This window comes from Mastigoproctus giganteus, chromosome 5 (assembly GCF_048544385.1).
Source record: "Mastigoproctus giganteus isolate SK-2022 chromosome 5, ASM4854438v1, whole genome shotgun sequence".
NCBI lineage: Eukaryota > Metazoa > Arthropoda > Arachnida > Uropygi > Thelyphonidae > Mastigoproctus > Mastigoproctus giganteus.
This window is the reverse complement of record NC_143579.1, coordinates 3,161,897-3,186,585: the sequence shown is the minus strand read 5'-3', so window position 1 is coordinate 3,186,585 and position 24,689 is coordinate 3,161,897. Positions and strand designations below refer to the sequence as shown.

At 36.4% G+C, this 24,689-nt stretch overlaps 1 protein-coding gene across 1 annotated transcript in view; it reads right to left on the bottom strand.

Moving 5' to 3' along the window:
• Window positions 1-24,689, bottom strand: part of sea (mitochondrial citrate transporter scheggia) — a 109,466-nt gene that overhangs the window by 56,251 nt on the left and 28,526 nt on the right. Inside the window, exons 2-3 of the mRNA XM_090373046.1 lie at window positions 10,731-10,938; window positions 2,833-3,056 (exon numbers count right to left, since the gene is read on the bottom strand). Of these exons, the coding sequence (XP_090229172.1) occupies window positions 2,833-3,056; window positions 10,731-10,938 (432 nt within the window). The remainder of the gene's footprint in view (window positions 1-2,832; window positions 3,057-10,730; window positions 10,939-24,689) is intronic.

The following is a 24,689-nucleotide window of genomic DNA, read 5'->3' as shown; positions in this document are numbered from 1 at the left end:
TTATGATTGATATTGATGATGGGATATCAAGTTTAATGTCCAAGTTTGCAGATGATACAAAGGTTGGCAGGGTTGTTAAGGACACTGCTGACGTTATGCTGCTGCAACAGGATCTGGAAAGGTTGAACAGATGGGCTGAGAGGTGGCAAATGAAGTTTAACATTGACAAATGTAAAGTACTACATATGTAGTACTTTACATTGACAAATGTAAAGTACTACATATGGGAAACAGTAACCCCAGAGCAACGTATCAACTCTGCGGTACTACACTGACAGTGGTGGAGAATGAAAAGGACCTGGGGGTAATTGTGCAGGCAGATATGAAGTTCTCTGAGCAGTGCAGACGAGCTGCAAGAGTAGCTCATGGTGTCTTGTCAATGTTATACAGGAATTTTTCTAGCAGGGATAAGGAGGTGATTATTCCCTTGTATAAGGCAATGGTTAGGCCACATCTTGAGTACTGTATACAGGTCTGGAGGCCTCATTTCAAGAAGGATGTAGAGCTGCTGGAACGGGTACAGAGAAGGGCAACAAGATTAGTGAATGGAACAAATTGGTGCTGTTACGAAGAAAGGCTTAAGTTTTGCAAATTACAGAGTCTGGAGACTAGGCACCGGCGAGGTGATCTGATAGAGGTGTATAAGGCTTTGAATGGTTTGAGCATGCTCAATGCCAATGGGATTCTTCATCTTGCTCAGAATAATCACCTCAGAGGGCATAAATTCAAATTGAGGAAGGACGGATGTCGGATAGATGTGCGGAAATTTGCCTTTGGCCAGCGGGTGGTTGGTTGGTGGAACAGACTTCCATCACTTGTTGTTGAAGTTGATAGCCTAAACAAATTTAAAGCTCAACTGGACAGGTATTTCGAACGAACGGAGGGGTGAAATGGGAGTGGTGTGCGTTTTTTTTTTTTTTTGGCTGATGCTGAATAAGTTTGCTTTCTTGCATCATATGCCTCGACTAATGCTAATGCTACTACATTGACGGTGGTAGAGAATGAAAGGGACTTGGAGGTGGTTGTGCAGTCAGATATGAAGTTCTCTGAGCAGTGCAGACGGGCTGCAAGGGTAGCTCGTGGAGTATTGTCAATGATATACAGGAATTTTTCCAGCAGGGATAAGGAGGTGATTATTCTATTGTATAAGGCAATGGTCAGGCCACACCTAGAGTACTGTATACAGGTCTGGAGGCCTCATTTCAAGAAGGATGTAGAGCTGCTGGAACAAGTACAGAGAAGGGCAACAAGATTAGTGAATGGAACAAAGGGGTGCTCTTATGAAGAAAGGCTTAAGTTTTGCAAATTACAGTGTCTGGAGACTAGGCACCAGCGAGGTGATCTGATAGAGGTGTATAAAGCCTTGAATGGTTTAAGCATGCTCAATGCTGATGGGATTCTTCCTCTAGCTCAGAAAAATCACCTGAGAGGGCATAAATTCAAATTGAGGAAAGACAGATGTAGGATAGATGTGCGGAAATTTGCTTTTAGCCAGCGGGTGGTTGGTTGGTGGAACAGACTTCCATTCCTTGTGGTGGAGGTTGATAGCCTAAATAAGTTTAAGGCTCAGCTGGACAGGTATTTTAAACGAACAGAGGGGTGAAGTGGAAGTGGGTTTTTTTTTTTTTTGGCTGATGCTGCATAAGCTTGCTTTCTTGCATCAAATGCCTCTACTAATGCTAATGATCACCCGAGAGGGCATAAATTCAAATTGAGGAAAGACAGACGTAGAATAAATGTGCGGAAATTTGCCTTTAGCCAGCGGGTAGTTGGTTGGTTGGTTGAACAGACTTCCATCCCTTGTGAAAGTTGATAGCCTAAATAAATTTAAGGCTCAGCTGGACAGGTATTTCAAACGAATGGAGGGGTGAAATGGGAGTGGTTTTTTTTTTTTTTTTTTTTTTTGGCTGATGCCGCATAAGCTTGCTTTCTTGCATCATATGTCTCTACTAATCCTAAATTTGTTTCAGCTGACATCAGATTCTGCACATTTGCCTTACTTGTATTTAACCTTTATCTAAATATGTTCCCCCCCATATCTGATGACAGCTGTACCACTTTTTATTTTATTTTTATTTTACTGTATTATTAAATTTTACTTTACAGTTTGCCCAACTTCTATTGGCTTTGTAATTCAACCCATAATTTTCTTAATTCATCATAACTTTTAGGATATTAACATGCTTCCACCTTTTACATATCTACTATACTTCCTTTTCTATTATTCTTACCCTTCTAGTTACTGGCACTTTGTGCAATTTTTACATCCATCTATGCAAACTTACACACACACACACACACACACACACACACACACACACAAGTCAAAACATTAGAATACATCATTAATTATAAAATAAAGCTAGTGAAAAGCAAAGAACTTCTTTGATACTGCAGAAAATTTCCTATGCAAAAATCTGGTTCTCATTTTAAACTCTGTTTCAAACACAAATTGACAGATTCCTGGAAAGTTTAATAAAGAGCTGATGAGAAGAAGATAAATAATGAATAACATTGCTAGAACAAAAAAAAAAAAGAAGTAAAGTACAAAGATTACAGACAGAGCATACACACTACTTATTAATATTTTTATTCTGGCACAAGTATTGGAGTCAAAACAAAAATATTAATAATCAATGTGTACACTCTCCTTTATCCTGTAATTCTCTAGGGAGTTTTCACGATGGGTTGCTGTCCTCTGTTATTCCAAAACGATTTTTCCTGGAGAACACTTTGTACTTTTCAAAGTGTGCAACTGGATGGGTATTTTCTCAAGACTGATGATAAACTCCAGTTCATTTTGAACATTTCAGATACTGTATACAAACATACCTTGTTCACGTATTATTTCTCTTACACCATGGAAGAAACCTTTATATTTCGGATTTGCTCCAATTTGATCATTTATGAACTTTACTTTGATTGTTTCCATTGGTGTAACAGCAAATATTGCTTCTGAAACTCCAGCACCAAGCCCACATAACAAACGTTTGCTAGGTGGAAGGTTACCTCGTTCATCTAAATTTCGTTTTTTTAATGCTTCGAAAGTACCGAATCTGAAAGAAAATAAATTATAATTTTTAATTGTTTAATGAGTAAATCTTATTCATTACAAAATGAAAATTTTAAAATATAAATAAAAATTTAAAGGAAATGTCTGACATTTTCTTTAGATTTTTAAAGGCCAGAAAATGTTATTTAAAGAACACACCAATTTATAGCACTCACGGGTGGTCATTTAGTAGGAATTATTTATTATATTTCATAGTTAATAATTTATAAATTTAAGATTATTTTGGAATTTAAAAAAATTTTCCATTATTATTTCCAAAATATAAAATTCCTACACTAATTTTGGCAGGCTCTGTAGTTACCTCACCTTCATAATCACTTTTCCATTGGCAGATATATTACTCAAAAACATTTGGGTTAAGCTACTAGTGTTTTAAGCAATTCAATTATAATTCACATGCAATAAGCAAGATTTAATAATAATAATAATAATAATTGGAAGTGTAAATAACATAATAAAACAGAGCAGCATAACAAAAATTAAGGGTATTTCGCCCATGTGTGTACATATGAAATACTTTATATATATATATATATATATAAAAAAATTATAAAGATGCAATTAAATTACTGAAAGTCTTAATAAACAGGAATGAGAAACTGAAATTGATAAAAAAATTTTTATAAAATATATATATAAGACTGGGTTATGGATCCAGGGGCTTCAGAAGCCCCCGGATCCATGGGGTCATTCTGTTGTAGCATTTATTTGTTTAGCGTTCAAAATGCAGTCTCCCTGACTATTATGGCCTCGTGGTCCTCCGACAAGATGGGGCATAATTGCCAGTCTTTTCTGTCCAATTCGAAATTATTTTCAGTTTTTTCTACTTATCTGTTTGTAATGTTGGCAGATTACGATTGCATATAGTGGCATTTCATGTAATTCAGAAAATGGTGCTCAGCTGAGTGGATGCCACTAAATTTCTTTTAATTGGAACCTTTTTTCCTAAATTAATTAGGATTGTTTCTCCAACAGTACTCTATTCTTCATTATTCTTGTATTTATCACTCTTTTATTTTTCAAAATCTTTTTCTCTTCACAGGATCTAGAAAATGGCATACATTTCATTATATTTTTACCTTACATTTTATAGTTAAATACGCGCAACATGTTACGTTTTTACATGTTTGCTGCCACTGTTTTTGCTGATGTTTGCTCTACTATTTTTTTTTTATTTTACATTTCATTTTTGCTGTCTATTCTTTGATTCAATTGGATTTAATTTGAAATATAAATATCTATTACATTTCTTCATAATATATTTAATCAATATGATTAAATATATTATGAAGGAAGTGTAAAGAAGGTTTTGTTTAATCATATTGAATCTACGGTATACACCAGAAATGAATTCTACGAAATGGATAAGACGTGTAGTAATATATGGTAGGATAACCAGGTAAGAGACAAAAAAGGAACAGATAGTTGGTAAGAAATTAAAATAAGAAATGAAAATGAAAAGGCGACCAGAATACATTGCAGCATTTTTTGCAATTTCAGTGTCTTCATCAGAGGCCATCCACCGAAATTATGAGAAAGATGGCAATGCTCTTGCTTCTGATTCCGACATATTCTGTATGCTACGGAGCAAATATGCAGTATACATGTGTTAAGAAAGAAATTTTGAAATTTTTTTTTTTTTTTTCATTTCTTATTTTAATTTCTTACCAACTATCTGTTCCTTTTTCGTCTCTTACCTGGTTATCCTACCATATATTACTACACGCCTTATCCATTTCATAGAATTCACTTCTGGTGTATACCATAGATTCAATATGATTAAACAAAACCTTCTTTACACTTTCTTCATAATATATATATATATGTATACACATTATGGCTGTAGGGTACATTTTGCTAATGCAGTGTCCCTGATCCATAATCAACACTATCTTCATTTTCTCACTCTCCAAACTCTATGATTACTTAGCTTCTTAATATTATTCTTTTATTATATATATATATATATTTATATATATATATATATATATATATATATATATTTGCTATTTTTATTAGTTGGCACTTTTTATAAATTATATTAGGAGCATATTCCTTCTGCAACACCCTTTATCTTGATTTATATTCAAATTATATATATATATATATATATACAGTGGATTCTGGTTAATTGGGGCAGCCATTTATTTGAGACAAAATTTGAAGAACAGAAACAAAGCAAGTATTTAGCCTGAATTTGTTCTGCTTATTTTGGCCAACTTGCCGCTTAATTGGGGAAGTGAAGGTCATGATTGAACAACAAACTGTATGTAGACTGTGCGCAGGCTCATCACATAGAGATCATGCAGTCAGCAGCAGAGTCAATTATTGTGAAGTTGTGATGTAGAATGGTTGTGTTGCATTTGTTCTGTATCGTGGTAATTGGATTCTGATATAAATTTTGCTTGCGATATACAATTGTTTACGATCACAGTAGGTACATATGTATACTGCTAGCTTGGGAGGATTTGTAGACTAAAGGGTTAAAAGTAGCCGCAGACAGAAGTGAAGGTGATTCTTGCACTACTTCTATTAGAATGAGCAGCGGCCTGGAGGGTGGGGTGCTGGCAGTTTCAGGGACTGATGGCAGTCATCATGAAACAAATAAATACATGGGCTGTGTTAGGGTAACTAAGAATAAGAATGGGTGCATGTATACTTGCATGTACACCAAAGCAAAGTATAGTAAATAAATCTGATGAATTTGAAGTTCTGGTCAAAACATCAAAGGCGGATATTGTTGGGATATAGAAATGTGGTGTCAGACAGATAAAAGCAATGCAGAATTGGAATTTGTGGATTACAATGTGTGCAGAAAGGATAGACAGGGTACAAAAAGGATGGACAGGCAACATTGAGTCAGTCTGGTGTGACATAAGCACTAGGAAAGCAAAAATGAGAGTAGGAGTGTGTTATAGGCCTAATGAGTAAAACAAACAATTTTACAGGGAAATAGAATGGAGTAAATCAGATTGTGTTATAATGAGGGATTTTAACTTCTCAGATATTGACTGGAACTTATGGGTTGGTTACTTGCACACTAGCAAGTCTTTTGTGGATTTATTGGATGATTGTTTTCTGCAGCAGCAGCATGTTTGAGAGGCAACTGGAGAGGGTAATACTCTTGATCTGGTTATCGGAAGTCATTATTTGTGCATTAAGAAGTTGCAGATAAAGGAACCACTAGGTGGCAGTGAACGCAGTGTACTGATGTGAGATTTACTTAAAGATGTAGCTACCATCAGGTGGTAAAGGTAAGTGTTTTTGCTTCTGAAAAGGTGACTACAGTGGTCTCAGACAGATGATGTTACCAACAGCAAATTCTAAGTGGGAAGCATTCAAGGAATTAATCGTGGAAGCTACTAGGCTTTTCATACTGATTAAGAAATATTGTTCAAAGTTTAGGCCTAAATGGATGTCGGATGAACTAATGAGACTCGTGGGAGAGAAGAAATATAAATTATCATAGAAGCCTATGGCAGATATAAGCTAAGTCTGTAATCAAGTCACAAAGCAGATTAGGCAAGTGAAGACAGGTTACGAGAAATCATTGGCAAAGGATGCTAAGAAAAAACAGCAAGTACTTCTTTACTTTATATAAACTCTAAAAGGAAGGGGATAAATCTGATTGGTCCATTTGATATCGATGGTTTGACTGTTGATGATCCTGCTCAGATAGCTGATAACCTGAATGAGTATTTTGCATTCTACATTTACACATGATGAGTTAAGGGGAAAATGCCAAAAGTTTATTAAACTGTAACAGGGCGCTTAATGATTTTGTAATAACTGAGAGTAAAGTGGAAGAGAAATTGTTGAAGTTAAACATAAGAAAGGCACCTGGGGGTGGATGGGATCAATCCAGTTATATTAAAGGAGGAGGAAAAGGAACTAAGCAAACCCTTAGCCGTAATTATGAGAGCATCCTTTAGACTTATGGGAAGTTCCCATGGACTGGAGATATGCAAATGTATACCCAATTCACAAAGGGGGGGATCTAAGGGTGACACGAGTAATTACAGAACAGTTAGTTTAAGTTCTGTTCCAGAGAAATTAATGGAGTCACTGGTTAAAGATGCATTGCAGGATCATCTAGACAAGACTGCAGCGATAATTCAGACACAGCATGGGTTTGGTAAAGGAAAGTCTTGTCTGACAAATTTGATTGGATACTATGATTTAGTTACAAAGGAACTGAATGCAAAAAGTAATTTTGATATCATATACTTGGATTTCTTGGAAGCTTTTGATACTGTTGCACATGAAAGATGACTGTACAAATTGGAGCAGAATGGTATTAAGGATAAGTTGTTACAATGGATAAAAGGGAGGTTGAGTGGGAGAAGACAGGGTTTTAATCAATGAGCACTGCTCTTCGTTGACTAATGTTATTAGTGGAGTTCCACAGGGTTCAGTGTTGGGCCCCCCTGCTGTTTAGTATATTTATCAAAGATATTGATGGAAGTATATCAGACTTAGTGTCAAAATCTGTAGATACAGAGGTTTGCAGGGTTGTTAATGGTAGTGTGCTACTGCAAGAGGATCTAGAAAAATTTGGGCAGATGGGCTGAGAAGTGGCAACTGAAGTTTAAAATTGACAAATGCAAAGTACTACATATGGGTAGAAGTAACCACAGAGAAATGTACCAACTGTGTGGTACTATACTTAGGGTGGTAGAAAATGAAAAAAAACTGGGAGTAATTGTGCAGTCGGATATGAAGTTTTCTGAGCAATGACAACAGGCTGCCAGAGCAGGTCATGGGGTATTGTCAATGCTATACAGGAATTTTGCTAGCTGGGAAATGGAAGTGATTATCCCTTTGTATAAGGCAATGGTCCAGCCACACGTTGAGTAATGCGTACAGGTCTGGAGGCCTCATTTTAGGAAAGATGTAGAGTTGCTTGAGCATGTACAGAAGGTCAACAAGATTGGTGAGGGGAACGAAGGGGGTCCTCTTACCAAGAGAGAGAGAGGCTTAAGTTCTGCAAATTGAAGCCGTGGAGACTAGGCACCGCGAGGTGATCTGATTGAGGTGTATAAGACCTTGACTGGGTTGAGCATACTGAATTCTGATGGGATTCTTCTGCTTGCTCAGATTATGAATGTGAGGGGGCATAAATTCAAATTCAGGAAAGACAGTAGTAGAATAGATGTACGGAAATTTGCCTTTATCTAGCAGGTTTCTATCTTAAAATAAGTTAAGACAGATTAAAAACTACCAAACATTGCACTGATTTTTTTTTTTTTTTTTTTTTTTTCAGTATGTACATTTAAGACACCTGTCAAGATACCATGTAAAGATTTGTCGCTTTCAGAAAAAAATCAAAATCACTATTCTTGACAAACTAAAAAGTCAACCTCCTAACATCAGTCATCATCAGCTAGTGGAGATAATTAACGTGCCAAAATCTACAATTTCACAACTGCTATGGTAACAAGAAAAAATTAGAGAGTGGACATCGCGTGTGGGTTTAAATAAAACATCTCATAAGCAAAGGAGAGAAGGCAAAGATCTAGACATCAAGGATGCTTTGAATCAATGGTTTTCCACTGTATCTAAAAGAGTTGTGTGTGTAAGCGGCCTTATGCTAATAACCAATTACATAACCTAGCTTTTTGGCCAACTCTTCTGAGTTGGCCAAAAAGCTAGGTAATGTTAATTTCGAAGCAATGGATGGTTGATTGTCTCGATGGAAATGTAGACATGTCATTAGTTACAAAAAGGCACACAGCGAGAAGGACAGTGCTGATGCTAAGAGGCTGAGCAATGGAAATCTGAAAAACTGCCAGAATTGCTTAAAAAAATTTTTAAGGGGGTGACATTTACAATGCTGATGAAACAGACCTGTATTATCATGTTATGCTGGATGTTCCCTGTGCTATCAACACAATGCTGTCCAGTTCAAAGAAAGCAATGGATTGTGTAACAGTGTTGTGCTGCTCAAGCATGTCAGGAAATAAAAAACTCAAACTTTTGGTTATTGGTAAAAGTGTCAAACCTCGTTTTTTTCAAGGGGCTTAACAATAGGCAGTTTGCCAGTTTCGTATTACGCCAATAAGAAGACGTGGATGACCACATGTATTTTTACACAATGGCTAATGAACTGGGACATGGAACTGCAACAGAGGTAAAGAAAAATTCTGTTCATATTGGACAACTGCATGGCACACCCAATGTAGATGGTTTAATAAATATTGAACTGGAATTTTTACCACCTAACCACATCCCTGATACAGCCTATGGACATGGGAATTATAAAAAATTTGAAGACCTATTATTGTGGAAAGCTGGTTAATCACATCCTTGCAGCAATTGAGGAAAATCTGCTGACATAATCTTCAAAATCAATAGAAGTTAGTGCAAAAGTTGCAATGTTAAAAGCTGTACAATTTATCACCGATAGCTGGTGAGGAATAACCAGCAAAACAATTCTGAATTGTTTTGCTAAATGTGGTTTCACGACTAATTGCAATTCAAATGTGATGAGCTGTAGAGAAAATGAAATGGCTTTGGAACATGTCCAAAATTGTGAAAAATTTATGATTGGTGAAAACCTTCAATACCACAATGAAAATGAAGATTACAAGGAAATGATTCCCTTTGTATAAGGCAATACATTTCCTGGCATTCTCATTAGTCACTTGCTTAAGTATATCACCGTCATCACTCAGAGCCACCAGAAGACCATGAAAATGATGATGGTGATATGCCTAAGCAAGTGACTAACCAGGATGCCAGGAAATATATCACCGAATTGAGATGCTATTTCATGCAGGAAGGCAATCCTTTATCAGCATTAGATACCTGTGCCAATTTTGTTCAGTTGCAGTCCATAAAGAGAACACGTCAGGGTACATGTGAAAATTTTTTTTTCAAAGTAAGAACCCTTAAGTAATGTGTAACCTTTGCTTGACACAGACATTATTATGTACTGTATCTTCATAAAATATGTACATTATAATAAAAAATGTACATATGTACATTTTTTTTGCTTTTTCACTTTAGTTATTTTTAAATAAATGTTTGTATCAATATAACTTAAATGCAGTGTGCTTTCTTTAAATGCCACATTCCATTTATTTTATTCATACCTTTTTGCCTCCATTAGAAGGTGTTTTTCAGCTCATTAAAATTTTGCTTAATTGTGGCCATCGCTTAACTGGGCCAAAGTGATCTAGTCCCGATGTGTCCCAATTAACCAAAATCCATTGTGTGTGTGTATATATATATATATATATATTTATATTTTTTTTTTTTTTTAACTTTCCTAATGACATATCTTACAAAAAGTGTGCACTTTCTTTTGGAGGAATTATTTTTAGTTTATATAAATTTATCTTCATCCTTCCTTTTAGTGCTGACTTCATGGTCAAAAATTATTAACAGGGACTATATTTATGTATAATTAAATAAAGACTACAAATTTTAATACACTAATTTTTTCTTTGAGGGGATTGGTGAGACTTTACTTAAAACCCTTCTTTCACAATGCCACAGTCCTGAAGTACTTATTCAACTGAATAACAATGATTCTCTAGGAGTTAAAATGCTTCTTTGATGCAAATACACAATTCCATAAAAAGAATACAAGTTGCAATGCATTTTACGTAACATGTCTGTAAATAATATTCCAAAAAGATATGCTTTAACATACCTGACAGCAGATTTAGGTATTGATCCATATATTAACACACTTAAGCCTCTATATAATCCAAGAACACCATGATATCTAAGAGTTTGGCGTACAACATCACCAATGCCAGCATAGCGAGGTTTTGCAGATCTTTCATCTAACTGGAGTTGAGTTTTTACGTATTCTGTTGGAAAAGTAATGCAAATCTCTATTCCTCCAGTAATACCACCTAAAAATGTAGAGAAGAGAATGATAATAAAATGCATCATTATTCAATAGCATGATTACTTTATCAATGGAATGAAATATAATAAAATTATGGTATAAAATTAAACAAACATCATACAAAAGGTATGAAATGTAAGCTAATCAACATTTTTTATACAAAAAATAAGAACATAAGCTATAGGCAAAGCAGAATGCAAAAAATCAGAAACAAAATTAATATATCATATCATAATGAAAGTTGAATAATTTAAAGCAAAAAAAATTACACAGAAAACTGATATCTTGTTTCCAATATTTTCTGACTACAAAATATGGGAGAAGTAAAATTTCAAATGTTTCAGATAACTGATAAACTAATATGGTACTCAAATTTAATGGGACATGGGAAAACCAACATCCAAAAATACAGAATGGCAATGGTTCAAAAGGTTTAAGGAAATAATTTAAAAAAATAACACAGAAATAATAATTCTACACTCACACAGACTTTTATTTAACATGGAAAATATAATTGAATGTTGTATAGCTATCACATAAAAAATAATTCTTTTTAAAATTTTGATAAGAGTTTCAAGTGTGCCTACTACATAGATAAACTGTTAATTTTCAGATTGCTGCTGTAGATATGTGGCACTAATGCTTTGTAATAGTTATCAATAAAACATTATATGCACATTGTTTTACTTAAGGCATGATCCTATTTATTTTCAGATTCGTGTTTGCTGTGAATTTATAACCTGGATGGAAGGCATTAAGGCCTAATAGTGCTAACTGGCAATTTGGTGTGCTAGCAGTAGCCGGTTTCTTTTTTTTTTTTTTTTTTTTTTTGTTAAATCCTTATTTTACTAATTAAATACTAAATCTGTATGTTTCTATGGCTAAGGAACCATGTTAAAAAATAATAAAATAAAAGATCAATTTGAAAAGGAATATAAAATGGTTAGAAGAAACAGAAAATTACATTCCTCAACTTGGCCATCTCATCTCTCAACTACTTCATCAGGGGATTTAACAGACACAGCAATACGAAATGAATGTCTCATGGATACCCTTTTTTTTTTGGTAAAAAAAAAAAAAAAAAAAAAAAAATTATATATGTATATTTTTTTTTAAATAGATCATTATAATTGTGAAGTGTGCTGATTTTTGAAAACTGGTGACAAACATGAGCAGTGAGCAAATATTTTCAAAAGTAAAACTCAAAGATTTAGCTGAGATCCACAGACACTTGGTTGATACTCTGTGGCACAGCTTCATCACATGCCACAGTTAAGAGATGGACACGTAAGTTTAAAATGGGTAGATAGTCTTGTGAAGCTCCAAACCACAATGGTAGACCAAAAGCATAAATGACAGGAACTGATCGATAAAATCTTATTTCCTCATGAAATCTTATTACCAGATAAAGCAAACAAGAAAATAAAAACAAATATCTTGAGGTTAACTAATATACAATAAAGGTAAGCACACAAAATGTAAAACAAAGTATACATGTAGAATGTATGCAATTCCTCTGTATTACTTATATAGAGAAATGCCTATAGCCAAGTGGTTAGTTTTAAGATGTAGTGTTGCTCACTTGCATGTTCAATTCCACACGATACCATACAATATCGTAATATTTTTGTTGTGTATCTTGCAAAAAAAAAACACCCCTGATCTTACATGATTATTTTAAAGTATAAAAAACAGTTTTATTTATTTATATTTGATGTAAAACCAAATAGTAACATGCACAGAAGTAGATCAATGGCCCCCTTTCCTCTAATCTTTTAAACAGAGGAAAGAGGCTCTGGGTAAGAATAAAAATCTAACACAAAATATGTTGGGAGATGAACAGCATAGAGGAAAACAGTCAACATTAAGTCCAGCAAGACTACTTTTTATTATCTTAGTAATCAGGGTTTCAGTGATAAACAAGGTAAAGAGGAAACCAGTTCAAGATGCTAAGCATTTAATTTTTAATTGCACATAATATAAATAAAGATGCCATAATGTCTCATTTCAGGTGGCAAAATGTTTAGACATAACATATAAATGATTTTATTATTATCATTTTCTTATATTTAACTCTGGTTTATTTTATTATTTTCTCTCTCTCTCTCTCTCTCTCTCTCTCTCTCTCTCTCTCTCTCTCTCTCTCTCACATATGGTACTGTTTCTTATTTCTACCTTGTATTAGTATTAGCCATATAGTGCAAGGAAGCCACAGATGTTTTGCTGCACTAGCCAAAAAAATAGATAAAAAATACAAATGTTTCCTTCTTTGTGTAGGTAATTATACAGGAGCATAAACATAATATTTATTTATATACTGTATTTATATTAGTTAGTGTAATAGAATACATCTCTTTGCATATAGCTTAAGAACTTTTAGGGATTTAGTGAGAGTGCTAGTTGGAAAGGGGGGAGGGGCAAATAGAGACCTAGATATGCAATTGATTATGGCAGAGGTTCCTAAAGTGTGGGTGCACAAGTTGTTTATATGAAGCACTTAGGGCCTGACGTAGCCCAGTGGTCAGGAGCGAGGGTGCATAGCACGCGTTCCTTGAGTGGACCGGGGTTCAAGCCCGTGACTACTAAATACGATAAATATTTGTATTGACGATTTATTGTAAACTCCACTGACTTGGTTGTCGTGTCAGAGTATAAACAGAAATTTAAATCCTCTGCTTTGACATAATTTACTTATCACATAGTACCATCGAATTCAAACTCAAAAAGCCTTGACCTTAGGGTGGTCATTTCAAAAAACTTCCACCCTGATTATGATTAGTTATATTTCAAGGGGCAGTTTATGTCAAATCTATTTATCTGCACTGGTTCTGGAATTTGGGTGGGGGGGAGAGTTTTTTTGAAATATTTCAAGGGGAGTGCAAGGTATAAAATTTGGGGAACATATAGTTTATGAGAATGGGTAAGGTCTCTCACATTCTCACAGTATGCAAGAGTTTAAATGAGAGGCTTCCAGAATCCAAGGGAACTGCATCTTCAAAAAGGTCCACAAATTATCATTAAGAATGACAAAATTAAAGTTTTCAATTATTGAAGCAAATGCTTCAATAATTGAAAGCCATGTACCAGAGAAGAGAATACAAATAAATACAAAGTATAAAATGTTTATATATTAATGAGGGGCACAGTCAGAAAAATGGATAAAAAAATATGAGCAACTGATTAGGTCTATAGATGCTGATATTACAATGAGGCTAAATGAACTGTCACTCTAATACAGTGATGATGAGTTTCACTGAGAAATATACAATGTGTATAGGAAGGACAGACAAGAACAGAGAGCAAGTTATTATTAAGCTTCGATCGAGTGCTGTTTGAATGCATTAAGATCATAATCCTGTATCAGAACAATCTCAAGAAAGCATTAAGTCTGTGTGGTGCAAGATAGTTAGTGATAAAGGAAAACTAAAAATGAGGATGACATGTTAGTGATAAATATAATAAGTCTCTGCATGCAAATTGAATGGGCAAGTAAACTGAGTACTTAATCATGGGAGACTTCAACTTACTACTAATTGATTGGAAATTGTGGGCTACTCACTTGACCTGTGGGGCAAGTTTTTTTTGCATCAACTTGACTGTTATTTGAATCAACATGTCAGGGAGAGTATAAGGGGCATGAAGATCCTTGATTTGGCCATCACCAGCAGTCTGAGTAATATCACAAATATGACGATACAGGAACTGTTAGTAGCAAATGACCATAGTGTCCTAAAGTAGACAATAATAAATAAGATTTCTGTAATTGAAGTAAGAGAAATAACATAATTTCAAGAAAGGGGGATTACAGTGAGCTAAGAAGCTGTTTACACTATCAGTGAGATTGAGATCAAAATATACAAGATTTTGTATATTTTTATAAGGGCAATTAAATTATGTTGAACTTCCATAAAATCCAATGCATTGACTGCCTTTATACCATTAGAGAATGTGTGATTCTGAAAAGAGATTTAGCAAGCTTGACAGAACAAAGAGGGCAACATGGCACAATTAATGAGTGATATGCAACTCAGATTCATATAATAATTATAAGTTGATTTGGAGAAAACCACAGAGTGGTTTAGGAATTACTAGACATAAGAGCCAAGAATAGGGACAATGATTCAATTTATACATAGTAATAGCCACACAGTGGCAGAAAACCACAGGCTTCACTATGCCAGCAAAAAAAAATAAATAAATAAAATAAATAAATAAAAATACAATAATATATAAATAAATCATAAATAGTAAAATAAAACAAAAAAGAATAATAGTAATGAAAAATAATAATAAAATAATAAAAATAAAGATAAGAATATACATCAAGTAGATAAGAAAATTTATTTTGGGATTGCTATTTCCAAAACAGCAACACCTTACATTTTGCTGCATTAAAACATAACTGCCACTTTTCTGACCATTTTTGAAATCTGTTCAGGTCATTCTGAAACAGTGCTATTTAGGACTGATCATTAACAACTATCAATCTTTACATAATCTGCAAATTTTGATATCATACCTTCTATGCCTTGGTCAATATTGTTTATGAAAATCAAAAGCAATGGTCCAAAAACCTTGGGAGAACATACTCCTGATAAAACACCAAAGTGAAGAATATCCATTGATCACAACTATCAGTCTTCTGTCCTCCAGTCATCCACCTTAAAAACTTTCCAGCAATCAAACTTATTTCAGCTTATACAGTAACCTCTCATGAGAGACTGAGCCAAATGCTTTGCTAAAATCCAAATACACTATGTCAAAATTGCCCCTACAACCAGCTCATGAATAACTGTATCGAAATACCCTACTAATTAGTTAAAACATGATTTTCCCTTAACAAAAATCTGAAAATTGAATGATTACATTGGCACTTCTCCAATTCGAAGTAACATTTCCTGAGTCCAAACATGGCTTCATAATTAACCTCAGTGGTTCAATACACTCCTTGGAAGCCTCTCAAAAGATAGTGGGTATATGCCATCAACTCTGATGCTATCGAGGCAATGTTAGGTGGTTGGGAAAACTGCTAGCTTGGGGGGGGGATAAAAGGACAAATCGATTAATAGTAGTCGCTGGCAGAGGTAAAAGTGATTCTTGCACTGCTTCTATTGGAATGAGCAGCAGCTTGAAAAACAAGATGCAGGGTTTTTCAGAGACTGCTGGGAATCATTGCGGTACAAGTAAACACATAGGATGTGTTAGCGTAGCTAAGAATAGGAACAGGTGAATGTATACTTGCGTATACACCAATGCTAGGAATTTGGCAATAAATTAATTTGATGAATTTGAGGTATTGCTCAAAACATCAAAGGCAGATATTGTTGGGATATCAGAGACGTGGTGTCACACAGATATAATGAATGCATAACTGGAATTTGGGGAGTACAATGTGTAAAGAAAGGATAGGAAGTGGGGGAGGGGTTATGTTATTAGTTAAGAAACACAAAATCCAAGGAAGTGAAGCCAGTCCACATCGCTGGACAGTGCACTGTCAAGTCAGTTTGGTGTGACAGAAGCATTCGGAGATCAAAATTGAGAGTAGGAGTGTGCTATGGGCCTAATGATGAGCATAATAAGAAACTGTACAGGAAAATATTAGTAGTGGCATGTGATGCAAGAAAGCAAGTGTATGAGCTTATGCAGCATCAGCCAAAAAAAAAAAAAAAAAACAACACACCATTCCCTCCAAATGCATACAGTTCCTCCTTAAATTTATTCAACCTCTCAACTTCCACAACAACAGATGGAAGTTCGTTCCAGCAATTACCGCCCGCTGGCTAAAGGCAAATTTCCGCACATATATTCTACATCTGTCCATTCTTAATTTGAATTTATGCCCCCCTTAGGTTCGTAATCTGCACAAGTGGAAGGATCCCATCAGAATTCAGCATGCTCAACCCATTCAAAGCCTTGTACACTTCAATCAGATCACCACGCAAGTGCCTAGTCTCCAGCCACTGAAATTTGCAGAATTTAAGCTTCTCTTGGTAAGAGAATCCCTTCATTCCCCTCACCAATCTTGTTGCCCTTCTCTGTACACGCTTAAGTAAATCCACATCCGTCCAAAAATGAGGCCTCCAGACCCTGTATGCAGTACTCAAGTTGTGGCCTGACCATTGCCTTATATAGAGGGACAATCATCTCCTTCTCCCTGCTAGCAAAATTCCTATATATCAATGACAAAACCCCATGACCTGCCCTGGCAGCCTGTCTGCATTGCTCAGAAAACTTCATATCTGACTGCACAATTACTCCCAGGTCTTTCATTTTCTACCACCTTAAGTGTAGTACCACACAGTTGGTACGTTTCTCTGGGGTTATTTCTACCCATATGCAGTACTTTGCATTTGTCAAGGTTAAATTTCAATTACCACTTCTTAGCCCATCTGCCCAAATTATCTAGATCCTGTTGCAGTAGCACACTGCCTTTACTGTCATTAACAACACTGCCAACCTTTGTATCATCTGCAAACTTCGATATTAAGCCTGATATACCTTCATCAATATCAGTGATAAATATACAATACAACAGTGGACCCAACACCGAACCCTGTGGGACTCCACTAATAACATTAGTCCAGGAAGAGCAGCACCCATTGATTACCACCCTCTGTCTTCTCCCACTTAACCATCCTTTTATCCATTGTAGCAACTTACCCTTAATACCATTCTGCTCCAATTTGTACAATAGTCTTCCATGCGCAACAGTGTCAAAAGCTTTCCTGAAATCCAAATATATGATATCAAAATTATTTTTTGCATCCAGTTCCTTTGTAACCACATCATAATATCCTATCAAATTCGTCAGACAAGACTTTCCCTTAACAAACCCATGCTGTGTCTGAATTATTGCTGAAGTCTTGTCTAGATGATCCTGCAATGCATCTTTTAAACAGTGACTCCATTATTTTACCCGTAACAAAAGTTAAACTAACTGGTCTGTAATTATTCGTGTCACCCTTCGATCCCCCTTTGTGAATTGGGGATACATTTGCACATCTCCAGTCCATGGGAACTTCCCCTGAGTCCAATGATGCTCTCATAATTATGGCTAAGGGTTTGCTTAGTTGCTTTGCCGCATCCTTTAATATAACTGGATAGATCCCATCCACCCCAGGTGCCTTTCTTATGTTTAACTTCAACAATTTCTCCTCCACTTTGCTCTAGAGTTATTACAAAATCATTAAGTATCCTGCTACAATTTGATAACCTTCTGCCATAGAGTGGGCCAATAAATCAGAGAGTCTTATAATGGGAGATTTTAATTTCCCAGATATTGACTGGAATTTGTGGGTTGGTCACTTACACACTAGCAAGGCTTTTGTGGATTTACTGGATGATTGTTTTCTACATCAGCATGTTCGGGAGGCAACTAGAGGGAGTAATACTCTTGATCTGATTATCAGTAGTGATTCTTCATGCATTAAGAATCTGCACATAAAGGAACCACTAGGTGGCAGTGATCACAGTGTGCTGAAATGGGATTTACTCAAAGAGGTAACTACCATCAGGGGTAAAGGGAAGGGTTTTTGCTTTCGTAAAGGCGACTACGGTGGTCTGAGACAGCATTTAAATTCTATACAGTGGGACCAACTGATGATGTTACCAACAGAAAATTCAAAATGGGAAGGATTCAAAGAATTTATCTTGGAAGCTACTAGGCTTTACATACCAACTAAGAAATATTGTTCAAGGTTTAGGCCTAAATGGATGTCAGATGAACTAATGAGACATATGGCAGAGAATAAAAATGCATGGGATACATATAAATTAATGCGTGACATGGAAGCCTATGATAGATATAAGCTGGTCTGTAACCAAGTCACAAAGGAGATTAGGCAGGCAAAGGCAGATTATGAGAAATCGTTAGCAAAGGATGTAAAGAAAAACAGAAAAGAGTTCTTTACCTATGTAAACTCCAGAAGGAAAGGGATAAATCAGATTGGTCCACTGAATATTTATGGTCCAACTGTTGATGATCCTGCTCAGGTTACTAACAAACTAAACAAGTATTTTGCATCTACATTCACACATGAAGAGTTATTCAGGAAGGGAAATGCCAGAGTGGAAGTAAACTCTGTCAGTGAGCTAGATGACGTTGTAATAACTGAGAGGAAAGTGGAGGAGAAATTGTTGAGGATAAACATAAAAAAGGTACCCGGGGTGGATGGGATCTATCCAGTTATATTAAAGGAGGCAGCAAAGGAAGTAAGCAAACCCTTAGCCATAATTATGAGAACTTCTTTGGACTCAGGAGAGGTACCCATAGACTGGAAATGTGCAAATGTGACCCCAATTCACAAAGGAGGATCAAAGGCTGACACAAGTAACTATAGACCTGTGAGCTTAACTTCTGTTCCAGGAAAATTAATGGAGGCACTGGTTAAAGAAGCACTGCAGGATCATTTAGACAAGACTTCAGTTATAGCTCAGACACAGCATGATTTTGTTAAGGGGAAGTCTTGCCTGACCAACTTGATTGGATATTATGATGCAGTCACAAAATAACTGGATGCAGGGAATAACTTTGATATTATATACTTGGATCTTAGAAAGGCTTTTGATACTGTTGCACATGGAACGTTGCTGCACAAATGGAGGCAAATTGCTGGTTGAGGGGGAGAAGGCAGAGAGTGGTAATCAATGGACACTGCTCATCGTGGAATAATGTTATTAGTGGAGTCCCTCAGGGTTGAGTGTTGGGTCCATTGTTGTTTTCTGTATTTATAAATGATGTTGATGATAGTATATCAAGCTTAATGTTCAAGTTCGGAGACGATACATAGGTTGGCAGGGTTATCAAGGACACTACTGACGGTATGCTGCTGTAACAGGATCTGAAAAGGTTGAGCAGATGGGCTGACAGGTGGCAAATGAAGTTTAACATTGACAAATGTAAAGTACTACATATGGGAAACAGTAAACCCAGTGCAACGTATCAACTCTGCGGTACTACACTGACAGTGGTAGAGAATGAAAAGGACTTGGGGGTAATTGTGCAGGCAGATATGAAGTTTTCTAAGCAGTGCAGACGGGTTGCAAGAGTAGCTCATAGTGTCTTGTCAATGATATACAGGAATTTTTCTAGAAGGGATAAGGAGGTGATTATTCCCTTGTATAAGGCAATGGTTAGGCCACACCTTGAGTACTGTATACAGGTCTGGAGGCCTCATTTCAAGAAGGATGTAGAGCTGCTGGAATGAGTACAGAGAAGGGCAACAAGATTAGTGAATGGAACAAAGGGTTGCTCTTACGAAGAAAGGCTTAAGTTTTGCAAATTACAGTGTCTGGAGACTAGGCACTGGCGGGGTGATCTGATAGAGGTGTATAAAGCCTTGAATGGTTTGAACCTGCTCAATGCTGATGGAATTCTTTCTCTTGCTCAGAATAATCACCTGAGAGGGCATAAATTCAAATTGAGGAAAGACAGATGTAGGATAGATGTGAGGAAATTTGCCTTTAGCCAGCGAGTAGTTGGTTGGTTGAACAGACTTCCATCCCTTGTTGTGGAAGTTTATAGCCTAAATAAATTGAAGGCTCAGCTGGACATCTATTTCGAATGAACGGAGGGGAGGGGTGAAATGGGAGTTTTTTTTTTTTTTTTTTTTTGGCTGATGCTGCATAAGCTTGCTTTCTTGCATCATATGCCTCTACCAATGCTAAATGCTAACTCCAGATAAGCATATACCTGGGAGCCTCGCTTGCCTTTATGTTCAACCGTTTGTCTAGTAAACACTAATTTCAAAATCACTAACTTCATATGGTTCAGCCTCTTCTCAGCATAAAAGGTCTTTCATCAGTAAAGACAGTTGCAAAGTACCTATTCAATTCATCTGCATCTAACGAATATCTAAGACTTTTAAAAACAACCCATGCACAAGGGACTGAACTGATTCACTTTCTTCTGTGTTGTATTCACATACATGAAAAATTCCTTGTCCCCATTCTCTCTCTTAACCAGTGCTAACTTATAACTCTCTTACCCCATGCTATCTTTTTTGGCTCTATTAGAATGGCCAGTCCACCTTTATCCATTTTGGCATCATCCTACTGCAATATTTTCTTAATAGTATGCACACTTTCATGGCTTCCGTGATTTTTGCTTTAAAAGGTATTCATAATTCAAAACATATTTATCCTCACTCTGCAATCTGCCCAATTAATAGATTGCCTTAGACCATGGTTTCCCAAAGTGTGGTCCGTGGAAAAAAAATACCGGTCCGCAAACAACTTATTTGAAATATACTTACATAAAACTATAATTTTTTAAAAATAACTTATTGCAACAAGGCATAATACATTAAGAGTAAGAGTTTAATATCTATATAATGTTGGTGTAGAGACACCATAAATAACTCTTAAGAAACTACGATGGTAGTGTGGGAGACATCATTTGCTCTGTATCTCATATTGTGCTCTTCCTTCACAATGAGTTGCCATGGTATTGCTGTTGTTTGTTTGTTTGTTATTTGGTTTTTAGGAGCATTAGCAACTAAGGCCATATTGTTCCGGGATATGCGGTGGTCATTCCCTGACCTTTCCGCATCCTCCGTATTTGGTGGTGACGGGCTCAAACCCCGGTCTAATCAAGAAGCGTGTCCTATGCACTGCTGCTCCTTCCCACCTGGCTACGGAGGCGCCCATGGTATTGCACTGCCTCAAATAAGTAACACTTCACTAATAGAGAAGAGTATTGTTACTTATTCTCAGTGAGTACTACCACCCAGACAGCACCGTTTCGAAGCCTATCATCAGTCAGCGTATCATCGTTGTGCAGGAGGAGCACCGTAAGAGATACAGAGCAAATGATGCCTCCCACACTACCATCTTAGTTTCTTAAGGAGTTATCTATGGTGTATCTACACTGACATTATATAGATATTAAACTCTTACTCAACATATTATGCCTTGTTGCATTTAGTTATTTTTAAATATTATCATATAAACCTTTTGGTATCTCTCATATTGTGTGATTATCTTCACAACTGGGTTGTCATGTCTGCAATAACAGGGTACCTGCCTGCCCACCCACCAATGATAGGCCAATAGCTTTGAAATGGTGTCATCAGGGGGAGTCTGATATCCACGGAGTTTCTGAGAATAGGTAACAACAGTCTTCTCTACTGGGAAAGCGTTGCCTATTCAAGGAATTTATGAGTTTTTGAGTGGTGTGAGTTAAAGGAGTTGCTCTCCCTTTCAACCTTCTACACTGTTTCTTTTCTTCTTCCATTCCTACTATAACTTTCTCTCTACTTTTTGCTTTTCTAAGTCTAATAGGGACAAGTGGATAGTAGAGTTATTATCCCAGACATATATAAAAATAGCTTTGAAACGGTGCCGTCTGGATGGTGGTACTCACTGAGAATAAGTAACAATAGTCTTCTCTATTAGTGAAGCATTACTTATTTGAGGTAGTGCAATACCATAGCAACTCCTTGTTAAGGAAGAGCACAATATGAGATACAGAGCAAATGATGCCTCCCACACTACCATCGTAGTTTCTTAAGAGTTATCTATGGTGTATCTACACCGACATTATATAGATATAAAACTGTAGGAAAATTTCTTGAAGAAATGAAAATGTAATAAAATACCAAATACCCAATTATACTAAAAATACTCATTAAATAAATATTTATTTGTCCAAAAACAGACTCAATGTTAATTTTAAGTAAACTTTTGATAATAAACAAAGAAATGAGTTACCTATCTTTTATTTATATTTACTGATGTTAATGAATACCTAATTGCATTATTACTGGTATGTTAAATGTTCTAATGGTAGTGCCATTATTTCCTGAACCTATGAATATAATTATTGAAAATAACATTAATTTATGGCTATAGGTGGGCGGCAAAAAAAAAAAAAACACACACCCTGTAAACACTGATCTAAGCTTGAAAAAGTTTGGGAAACTCTGCCTTAGACGATAGCACTTTAAACTGTCAAAGTCCCCTCTTCTGAAATTAAAACATATGCTTTTAACTTTAACTACTGCAATATCTTTCTTCATCTTCCAACTGACAATTACGTGTTGGCTACCTAACAATTGGCTACCTGCCTCCTTATATTAAAGGAGGCAGCAAAGGAAATATGCAAACCCCTAGCCATAATTATGAGAGCTTCTTTGGACTCAGGGGAGGTACCCATAGACTGGAGATGTGCAAATGTAACCGCAATTCACAAAGGAGGATCAAAGGCTGACACAAGTAATTATAGACCTGTTAGTTTAACTTCTGTTCCAGGTAAATTAATGGAGGCACTGGTTAAAGAAGCACTGCAGGATCATCTAGACAAGAATTCAGTTATAGCTCAGATGCAGCATGGTTTTGTTAAGGGCAGGTCTTGCCTGACCGTAGCCGAGTGGGCAGGAGCGGGAGTGCAGTAGCACACGCTCTTTGAGTAGACCGGGGTTCAAGCCCGTGACTGCTGAATACGGTCGATCTGCCAACCCGCACTGGATCAGCGTGGCAGATTATGGTCCATTTCCCGCAGCATGAATTGTTGAGGAGGCTTCCATCCTGCAGTGGGTTGATAATGGCTGCACTTTACTTTTTTTTACTTGCCTGACCAATTTGATTGGATACTATGATGTAGTCACAAAAGAACTGGATGCAGGGAATAACTTTGATATTATATATTTGGATCTTAGAAAGGCTTTTGATACTGTTGCACATGGAAGACTGCTGCACAAATTGGAGCAGTGTGGCATTGGAGGCAAATTGCTGCTATGGATAAGGGGATGGTTGAGTGGCAGAAGACAGAGAGTGGTAATCAATGGACACTGCTCAACGTGGACTAATGTTATTAGTGGAGTTCCTCAAGGTTCAGTGTTGGGTCCGTTGTTGTTTTCGGTGTTTATGAATGATATTGATGATGGGATATCAAGTTTAATGTCCAAGTTTGCAGATGATACAAAGGTTGGCAGGGTCGTTAAGGACACTACTGACGCTATGCTACTGCAACAGGATCTGGAAAGGTTGAACAGATGGGCTGAGAGGTGGCAAATGAAGTTTAACATTGACAAATGTAAAGTACTACATATGGGAAGCAGTAACCCCAGAGCAACGTATCAACTCTGCGGTACTACACTGACAGTGGTGGAGAATGAAAAGGACCTGGGGGTAATTGTGCAGGCAGATATGAAGTTCTCTGAGCAGTGCAGACGAGCTGCAAGAGTAGCTCATGGTGTCTTGTCAATGATATACAGGAATTTTTCTAGCAGGGATAAGGAGGTGATTATTCCCTTGTATAAGGCAATGGTTAGGCCACATCTTGAGTACTGTATACAGGTCTGGAGGCCTCATTTCAAGAAGGATGTAGAACTGCTGGAACGGGTACAGAGAAGGGCAACAAGATTAGTGAATGGAACAAAGGGTTGCTCTTAAGAAGAAAGGCTTAAGTTTTGCAAATTACAGAGTCTGGAGACTAGGCACCGGCGAGGTGATCTGATAGAGGTGCATAAGGCTTTGAATGGTTTGAGCATGCTCAATGCCAATGGGATTCTTCATCTTGCTCAGAATAATCAGCTCAGAGGGCATAAATTCAAATTGAGGAAGGACGGATGTCGGATAGATGTGCGGAAATTTGCCTTTGGCCAGCGGGTGGTTGGTTGGTGGAACCGACTTCCATCACTTGTTGTTGAAGTTGATAGCCTAAACAAATTTAAAGCTCAACTGGACAGGTATTTCGAACGAACGGAGGGGTGAAATGGGAGTGGGGTTTTTTTTTTTTTTTGGCTGATGCTGAAT